Source organism: Rhinichthys klamathensis, unplaced genomic scaffold (genome assembly GCF_029890125.1).
Source record: "Rhinichthys klamathensis goyatoka isolate OS25496 unplaced genomic scaffold, OSU_Roscu_1.1 h1tg000165l_1, whole genome shotgun sequence".
Lineage (NCBI taxonomy): Eukaryota > Metazoa > Chordata > Actinopteri > Cypriniformes > Leuciscidae > Rhinichthys > Rhinichthys klamathensis.
In genome coordinates this window covers 3624519-3634798 of record NW_026606697.1, presented here as the reverse complement: position 1 = coordinate 3634798, position 10280 = coordinate 3624519, and the positions used below count along the sequence as shown (strand labels likewise).

Below are 10280 nucleotides of genomic sequence, written 5' to 3'. Positions count from 1 at the left end.
GTTCACAGCTGAATGAACATTTGTCCCGAGCTATTTATTTAATCAACAGAATCAACCAGAAATTTCTGATGAGACGCATGGAATTTACAAACACACAAAGACACCTGAGGAAATCTTTTGACCCACTACTAGTACTAACAACCGAGCGCAATACACTTATTTTTGGCTGCTGACCCACATTACCATTTTAGCAGCTGACCTTGAATCCATATATCCTCATATATTTATGAAACAGTTGGTTACAACTTGGACAAGTCACATTCAAAGCTTTAGTGACTATAAATAAATATAAACGCACACACATGACTGCACATTCAATTTGAACGTGCCAAGTTGTTGCCTGGAAACTGTAAACAGCCTACAGTTGCACATATGAAGTATTACTTGGAGGAAGAAATGTTTATTATGACAATTAATTCTAAATTTAACTGATGAATGTTGCTAAATATATTTATATAATACATTCATGTTGATTGGAAATTACTCTTCTGATTATTTTCGGAAGGAAGGATTTGAACAAAATGTACTGTATCCATTTGTGTCAGCGCAATTACTGTTTAGTCTCAATTTGAACTTCAATTATTTATCACATCCTCATTTTTCTCTCTTGTATGCCATCTTTTTTTATTTAAAGCACAGGCCTCCGAAGGAAATGAATTTTCAAATTCTTTCTAAGAACAGCAGCTTGGGTTAAAAAAAGAAATCGCTGAGAGGGTATTCATACATCAGTGTGCTGCATCTTGTATCCTTCCTTATTCATAAGGATATAAATATTGCATTTTCGAAAGACTTCAATTGAGAATGAAAAAAAACCCATCTGGGTTTGTTATTAATAAATAGAAAATATTGTAGCTCAGAGTCAGACAAAAACTCTTAAGGATTCACCTCAGCTACATTTATGTGATTGTCTAGACAGGAATTAAAGGGGGAAAATCTGCACAGGAAATATTAGATTACACCACAGATGTTGCTTCACTTTAACAATCTGCGCTATAAATTATTAAAAAAATACTATACTATAAGTAACGTTGCACCTACATGTCAACGAACTCTCATTAGAGTATTAGTAGAGTATTAGTAGACTTTTAGATTAGTAGAATAAGTTGACATGTAGTTGCAAAGTTACTTATAGTCAACAGAATGTCTGTATTGGGAGCATCAAAATAAAGTGTTAGCACTACAGATATTAAGCAGACGGTCCACTAATACTCTAATAACTGCTAGTTGACATGTAGCAGCAAAGTTACTTATAGTCAACAGAATGTCTAAACCATCAAAATAAAGTGTTAGCACTACAGATATTAAGCAGACGGTCCACTAATACTCTAATAACTGCTAGTTGACATGTAGCAGCAAAGTTACTTATAGTCAACAGAATGTCTAAACCATCAAAATAAAGTGTTACCAAAAAATCTTAATAAAAATTTCATAAACCAAAAGCATTCAAAAAGCCCCAGACTAGCATTTAATCAGATATCTGGGAAAGCAATGACTATGGATTGATAACTGCAGGATAGAAGAGGATCCCCTGGGTCTCATGCACAAAGAGAAGATTCTAGAATTACAATAGAATTCATTCACAATTGCTCCGGACTGGGGTTTATTGGAGAAAAGGTCATGGTGCAGAATGTTAAATGCATATTTCTTGCTATTTTTAAACACTAGCACATTCGCATCATCACACATGCGTTTCTAATCTCTTGTTTTCTATTTTCAGACTCATTGATTTTACATTATGCTGAGGGGTTAAGTCTGGTCTAAGGTCATGTTAGACAGGCAGACAGATCCAGGATACATACAGAAACACAAGAGCAGACAATCTTACGATCTCACTCTCTCTACTGTGTTTGAGAGTAGGGTCATTTGGTCACTTTACTTTTAGCCTTTGAATCCAACACTCGAGTTTCTATGAACACCTGTATCAGAAAATCTACTGCCATGCTTCTTAAAGGGCAAGTCCAATAAGAAATGCACTTTTTTTCATATTACTCACCCTTATGTTGTTCCAAACCTGCATTTTTCTGTCTTCTGTGGAACACAAAAGAAGATATTTCAAACAATGCTTTAGCTGTTTTTACCCATACAATTAAAAGTAATTAAACAACATGAGGGTGAGAAAATGATGTCAGAATTTACATTTTTGGGTAAACTATTTTTAGGCTTAGAAGAAAAAATCGGAGCATTTCCAAGTTACTAAACTTTGTTATATGTCAAAGCAATTAAGATAACGGTCTTAAAATGCAATATAGGAACATGATTGCTGCCTGAATAGTTGATATTAATATTTAACAACAATGATATTCATATCCTGAAGCAAAAATACTAAAACCAACTGCACATACTGTAGATGCTGCTTTATATGCACACACTAAATTGGACATGTTCTATTTGTTTGTAAAGTTGCTGCTGCTATACAGTGTGCCATGGAAAATGAATCTGATTTTAAGGTTGATTGACAGATCAAAGGGGAAAAAATTGACAGACTGCTTGGGAAACCCCATGATCTACACATCTGCTCAGCAGCTTGTGAAAACAGAGAGACCTTGGCTTAAATGGCAGGAACCATATCTTCAAAAAATCTCTAATTGTAGATCTTTAATCCCTCTGTCCCATAAACACAAGGCATCACGAGGCGTGTTATTAGCACTTTAAGAAGCCAGAACAGAACCGAAGTAAAGAATGTGGGATAGGGGTATCGGTTGACTTTCCTGAAAACAAAAAGCTTTGAGAATGGCAGTCCTCGCTGAAGTGACTTGGAAAGAGAAAGTGATGCTCGTGTCGGATCAAAGCAAAGCTACTCATAAGGAATTTCATGATCTTGGCGCGTTATCCAAGCGCTTTAGAAAAATAGGGCATGACTGCATTTAGTCTGATCTGCTTTATTCTGAAAGGAAAATTGTAAAAGCATGCAATGTTTCAGACAACCTACAACTCACTGATGATGTTTTGGGGGATGGAAGATATTCATATAGTTTAACTGCACGTGAATAATGTATTTTACACCAGAAACATGGTCTGCCTTTTTGGGAGATTTAGAAAAGATTCACTTGAGAGCAGATTATGAAGTTGACTCATAAAATTTCACCATATTGAGCAATTTTAACTTAATTTAGGAAGTCAGTGATGGATAGTGCACACACACACACACACACACATACCCACACATTTACATTCCAACAGATCTTTGCTGAAAGACACTCAATACACTCAGTGGCATTTTAAGTCATAATGCCTGCTTGTAAATACAAATCATTTTGATAAATAAATATGTAGATCTTGCAGACATGTCCAATAGGTCTAGTTGTCTTTTATTGTTACAACACATAAAACCTGAACACCAAAGAGCATCATAGATCAACCGTAATCTCCAGTTAAGTCTTATCTCACATTTCATGCTATTATGAATGCACAAATCATACACATTCACAGAGAGCTACATCTCTCTTCTTTTTTTTTTTGTGCATCTCATCTTATTCCTACATGTCCTTTTAGCTCCATTTACTCACATACAATAATGCATTATGTTAAAAGTCCTTTGGTTAAGAAAGTATCTGCCAAAATGTGAATTCTGAATAGTTTACTAAAAGCTATAAAACAAATTTTGGAAACTAGTATACGAGAAGCCCAGTTTGGTGTCAAGCATAGATATTCAGCCTGGCTTCATATTACAGTAACTAGGATTAGAAGAGCAAAATACACATTTCCCAGCACCCATCTCTGAATATTCTCTTCGATTCCCCAGATCTTCCTTTCTCTTCGCACTTTGCCTCCTCAAATTTCTGACACATTGCACTTTCACACATGACTGACCATAGGACAAGCATTACAGCAGGCAGCCAAGGGAGTCCATAAGACTACATGCGAAGATTTATTGGCCACATATACAGCATAGCTGAGACCGGCCTGTACGTGATTCATTCAAATTGCCAGCAAGTTTACATAAAGTCCTTTAACTGGACTGAACATTTGCATATTAACCAATAAGAACTTGAATGATGAAAATGAACAGAATAAAGGAAAACACCTCGACATCAAATGAATACCGCATTAAAGGGATAGTTCACTTTGAAATTAATTTTTTGGTATGTTTTAGCTTACCTCAAGGGCATCCAAGATGTAGGTGTCTTTGTTTCCGCAGTAGTTTCAATTTTGATATGTTTAGGTCAAACTGTTCTTGTCTGTCAGTCATATAATGCAGGTCTATAATGGTCACCACCTCAAAGAGCCTGCACAGAGAAGTCCAAATTAAACATGATTTAATGACTCGTAAATGTAAGTACACATTGATGGCCTAAGACACGAAACGAGCGGTTTGTGTGAGAAAACGAACAGTATTTAAATCGTTTTTACCTCTTGTAAACACAGCCACGTCCAAGTGATCTGAGGTCGCCGCGCTTCGGTCTTTTCCGGAAAGCGCCGGAAGTGATCTCTCGCGCGGGTACGTCACTCATTGTTTACACAGAACAGAGATTGTAGGTAAGACGACTAATTAAAATGGTACTAATTTGCGCTTATCCGGGATGTTTAAACCGTCGTAAAAAAATAAAAAATAAAAAAATAAAAAAAAAATTGTATGAGTGACATACACGCGCGAGAGATCACTTACGGCGCTTGCCGGAAAAGACCGAAGCGCGGCGATCTCAGATCACTTGGACGTGGCTGTGTTTACAAGAGGTAAAAACGATATAAATACTGTTCGTTTTCTCACACAAACCGCTCGTTTCCTGTCTTAGGCCATCAATGTGTACTTACATTTACGAGTCATTAAATCATGTTTAATTTGGACTTCTCTGTGCAGGCTCTTTGAGGAAATGACCGTAGACCTGCATTATATGACTGACAGACAAGAACGGTTTGACCTAAAAATATCAAAATTGAAACTACTGCGGAAACAAAGACACCTACATCTTGGATGCCGTTGAGGTAAGCTAAAACATACCAAAAATTAATTTCAAAGTGAACTATCCCTTTAAAGTTATTTCATGGTAATACTGGAATTTAGGCCATTTAGGCAGAAAAGCTTGCAAGGTTTCTCTATACTGAGAAAATAAAATAAATACAACTTTGGTATTCTCCGTCCATCCCAATACACTAAGGCATGCTAAACACATTTGCCAATATTCCATGTCGGATGGGATATGGAATGTCAGACTGAAATCACGGGTGTTTTTAATGAGCCATATCATCCTCCATAGGTGCTGGAAACGAGCAATTGACTTCGGATTCTATATGTTGCGTGGAATGTAGGAACGGTGCTCCAGTAATAATTCTTCCTTAATTAATAAAGCTGACAGGTTGTTTATCAGGAAAGGCAGGAGAGAAGGAGACTGGTAGTGCATGCAATCAAACACACACAGACACACAGCTGAGCCAGTAATCCCGAACACACTTTGGAATACATAACAGAAATCGGTCCATTCCCCCTCCTAATGCACTGTTCAATTTAAAAGAGGCGTCTGTGGAATGTGGAATGGCCATGAAATACTCAAAAATGTTCCTTTGAAGAGTGTTGCTGAAATCTTTCCCCAGCTGCTTATCACTGGGCTGAAAGTGAGAGTGCCTGTGGGCACGAAGCAAACACAAACAATCAGCAAGCCTTTGAAATAAAACTCATTACTGCAAGCATTTGTTAAACTGACATTAGTAATTATTGTGGAAGTTTGATTGCAGTATTTAAAGGGATTATTTGAATAATTAGTTAATGCCTTTAAGGAAGTATATAATGTTTACTATATGTGGCTATATAGATTTCCTAAGAAATAATATAATTATGCTCTTAATTTGCATAAAGACAATTAGGCTATATCAGATATTCAGCCACAATGCTTTTTTTGTTCATTCTTTACAACATCTGAACACTTAAGTCAAAAAATATTTTAAAAGAAGGCTGCATTTATTTAAATACTATTCTTTGATTGTAAGTGTTGAAACCAGTTGTGCTACTTAATATTTTTGTGGAAACCATGACACATTCTTTTTTCTCTGATGAACAGAAAGTTCAAAAGAACAGCATTTATTTGAAATAGATTTTCAAACAACAATGTTGAACTCTTTACTGTCACTTATAATTCATACAATTATTGCATCCTTGCTCAGTAGAATTCATTTCTTTAAAATCTTACTGAACTCAGTTTTGAACCAAGATGAATCTAAAGTTACCTCGCACAGAACTGTAACCACAACAGTAAAACATGTAGGAAGCTGTCGGTTTTTGAGCGATTACACTGGAGTGCTTTTCCTGTGATGATGTGAAGGCTGAACACGCCAATTATCCACAACACAGCATGACAGTAAGGAGCTCTCTGATGTCTGTCCAGATTTATCTGATTGGATAATCAGCTGGTACGGTTCTGTACCTTCATAGTACCTCTGTCAGTCACTGAAAATCTCTTCAGTATCCACATGGAACAAGACAGAAAATAATAGGATGGAGGCATAGTTACTTTTATGTAACAGAGTTTATCATATAGTTTTCCTAACCATAGAAAAAGCCAATTCTACACATTAAACAGCAACATGGTCTATTGATGTTATAGGCATGTATAAGCCATGACATCAAAAGCCAAGTATTGCATGTCCCAGAAAATAAAGACACCAACATTTAAGCCTTGTTGAGTACTTTAATAAACAGTTGAAAAAAAAAAAAAAAACGAAGTAGTTAAAGTGGGAAATTTGGTTGTTTGAACAAGTTTATCCGCACTTTCACTTAGCATATCAAAACATAACACTACAAACTGATCAAAGAAAAGTCATTGGTACACAATTGTCTGGCTGCTTGTCCTGACATTTTTAACTGCTTGTAAAGTATGACCAACCTCACTCTCATAATGTGGCATTATGACCAGACTAACCTCTAAAGCAGTGGTTTTCAATCCTGATCCTGGGGACCCACCACTCTGCACATTTTGTAGGTTATAGACACACTTCAGTTGCTGAAGTTCTTTCCTAATGAGCTGATGATCTGAATGAGGTGTGTTAAATAAGGGAGACCGTTGGTCCCCAGGACCAGGATTTAAAACCACTGCTCCAAAGGACTGTTTACTGTGTCATTAGACATAAAATGCTTAGAAAGTTAGGCTTGTTAGGCACAGTTTTGTGGCAAAACATTTAACACATATGATAGAAAGCCTTTTTCGTGGCCTAGATCACCACAGGGAATACAAATCTTAACATTGTCAAAATGGACTGAAGTTATGGCTCTTTACAGAACAAATCTCTTAAGACATGACTCACTTGAATGACACAGGCACAGCTATTCTGATGGGAAGTTCTTTCAAATTAAAAATAAATAACCCACATTACTCAAGAAAGTATCCTCATCTATTAAGCATGCTCTCTTATTTGCCATGTGACTTAAGCAACTGTTTCGCAAACCAAGAGATCAGTGTGAGCAACAGTAGAACAATTTTTATTGCCTCTTGGAGGTCAGCAGAGAATGAGGCTTAGTGGTTTTATAGTCATTCCTCTTTGCCCCCCACCCCCCTTTTCTCGCATAGCAAACTGTCCAGATAAACATCCATAAATAATTATGGATAAAAAATGTCAAAGGGAATAGATGGGGTGCTTATCCTCAATCCATCGAATTCCTCTTGGAAGTCCCACTACTGTAAAGTTACAAAACCAAGTTTATTTACATTTTCACACTGTTCAGTCACAGTCCTACTTGCTTAAACATGGGACTTAGTTCCGCTACCAGATATGTCAGCAGCCGCTTTATCACCACCACCGGCAATCCAGTGATAGCAATCGCTTGCGTTCTTGTTCTGTGGTTTAACTGTGTAGCGAGTACAATAGATAATGCCAAGGACCACCATCACCACAATGAAGATGCAAAGCGGCACTAGCAATCCAACTAGCAACCAGCTGGTCCCTTGGCTCTTCTCACTGTTGTTGTCATCCTCAAGGATGACCTCCTCTATTCCCCGTGACTGCATTGGGAACAGGGTGGAAGTTTGCTGCCCTGGACCAAAGGTGGTTGAATCATAATTATACCTATCATTATCATGGCCTTGGTCATAAGACTCTTCATAATCTTCATGGAAGTGTAAAGGGTTCTTAGCAGTTTCCTGTGTCTCAGGTTTTGATTGAGTTGAGCTGAACCAGAGCCAATTCCAGGCCCCACCTAAAGCTGTGGTGGAAGGGTGGTCTGTGGGAACCGTTGTGCTCTCATCCTCATAATAGTCTGGTGGTGTGGGCGTCGGAATGGTTGATGTAAAAAAGGCATTTTGAACCGGTTGTTCTGGATGATGGTCACCCTCAACATTAATGACCTCAGGGGAGTTTTCAGTCGGTGTAGTTGTTTCAGGCTCCACTTCAGTTGTCCAAATCAGGTCTGTCGGAACAGTCTCCACGTTGGGCAGCTCAGTCTGCCAGTTCAGAGGTATTCCCCAATCAGACTTAGATGGAGGGTGCCATGGGTAGACAGGATCCTCTGGTTCCAAAATGGGGTTAAAAGTAAATGGGTTAGACACAGTAGTTGTGGAAGTCTCCAGGTCCTCCTCGATGGGTCTGCAGGAATAGTGGTCTGGTTGAAGAATATGACCTTCTTCACAGTAGCACTCAAAGCCTCCTTCAAAATTGATACACATCTGTTCGCATGTTTCCTCAATTTGGCATTCGTCAACATCATGACAGCGACTCTGGTCCTCTTGCAATGGGGCAAAACCAAGATGGCAGTGGCAAATATGGGAACCCAATGTGTTTTCACAAGCATGTTCACACAGGTCATCCACACACTCATCCACATCTTCACAGGCACCCTCTTCATCTTGTCGGTATCCATCCCGGCAGCGACATTCGAAGGTACCAGGTGCATTTACACAGATTTGCTCGCAGGGACTCTGCAGGCATTCATCGACATCTACACAGCCACGTTCATCAGGTGCCAGCATGTAGCCATCAGGACATGCACAGCGGTAGCCGTCCATTACAGGCAAGCACTCAAACTCACATGGAGCCCCATTGCAAGGGTCAGACGGAAAGCAGCTTACCCCATCCTCAGCCAGGAGAAAACCCTCAGTGCAATCGCAGTAGTTGTGCGAGTCACCCTCAATGCAGAAGTGATGGCAACCTCCGTTGTCCTTATCACACCAGCTTGTCTTAGTCAAATCAGAGCAAAAAGGTGGATCCCTGTTCCAACCTACAGTTCCATCATCCTTTAATGTGCACAGAACTGACTGGTCATCCATAGTAGGACATGGTACAGTTGCCACTGATCCAAATGGGACATGCATTAAGAGGGTACTCAGCAGGTTAAAAGGGGTACTATAAAGTGTATTCCCACCTCCCTCACTAGCAATAGCTGTACACATGCCTTGGAAGTTGTACCTGCACAGGTAGCCATCTACTGAAATCGAACAAGGTCCGTCCTTCCATTTTAGATTATCCCCTTGCTCATGGGCTGCAGTGCTGTAGGGCATCCCCACACATCGTGGGGAAGAGCAGGTACTAACCGAATCCTCTTTTAGCCAGTTTGTGTACTGGGTGTCCTGATCTCCAGTGATCCACGAGAAGCCACGCAGGGGCCGGGTTGGAGAACATTGTCGGGGTTGTCTCTGAAGGCCAATCCAGATGTTTGCCTTGCCTCTGTGGTGTGGTCTCAGTTCCACATTGGAGAAGAGCTCCTTCACCATTTCTGCTTCCTTTGGATGCCTGATGGTGGCCAGGTTCCCACCTTGTTCCTTGCAGCTCCGCCAGGCGTCCAGGAAGATCTTGCGCTGAAAGTAGAGCACATAGCACCCATCCTCGCTGCAGAGCGCATCCCGTTCTCTCAAGTCCAGAGTCTGCACGCCGTAGATGCAAAGTAGTGAGGACAGCAGAATAACACACAGGATCGGACAGCCCATACCTCACACCTATTCTTTTTTCCTTTGTATTCTTTTTCCCTTTTTTAGGTGGCTTTCAATATGCTAAAATACTCTTCAGTGCCCTAGATGCCCATTTTTCTTATACTTGTAGCTATATTAAACTTTCCCCTTCTTTCATTTCATCTCATCTCTCACCACCCTCCTTTCTCTCTCCTGTCCAGTGGAGATCTGTGCCTAAGTTGAGAACTTACAATCTCACCCTTGACGTTCCAGCAAGAGAGAGAGAGAGAGAGAGAGAGAGAGAGAGAGAGAGAGAGAGAGAGAGAGAGAGAGAGAGAGAGAGAGAGAGAGAGAGAAAGGGAGGGAGGGTTGGAGAGATGGAAGAAGGGTAGGAGTGACTGAAGAAAAGGGGGGAGACGAAAAAGATGTTTTTGGCACAGGCAGGACCAATGTGTGTGTGTATTTTGGGGGGAT

At 39.6% G+C, this 10280-nt stretch overlaps 1 protein-coding gene across 1 annotated transcript; it reads right to left on the bottom strand.

Annotated features, from left to right (window-relative positions):
- Positions 1 to 7077: 7077 nt before the first annotated feature.
- Positions 7078 to 10061, bottom strand: cd248a (CD248 molecule, endosialin a). Its single transcript, XM_056259256.1, has one exon. The coding sequence runs from the start codon at positions 9843 to 9845 to the stop codon at positions 7668 to 7670; it is 2178 nt and encodes a 725-aa protein (XP_056115231.1). The 5' UTR covers positions 9846 to 10061; the 3' UTR covers positions 7078 to 7667.
- Between the last annotated feature and the right edge of the window lie 219 nt (positions 10062 to 10280).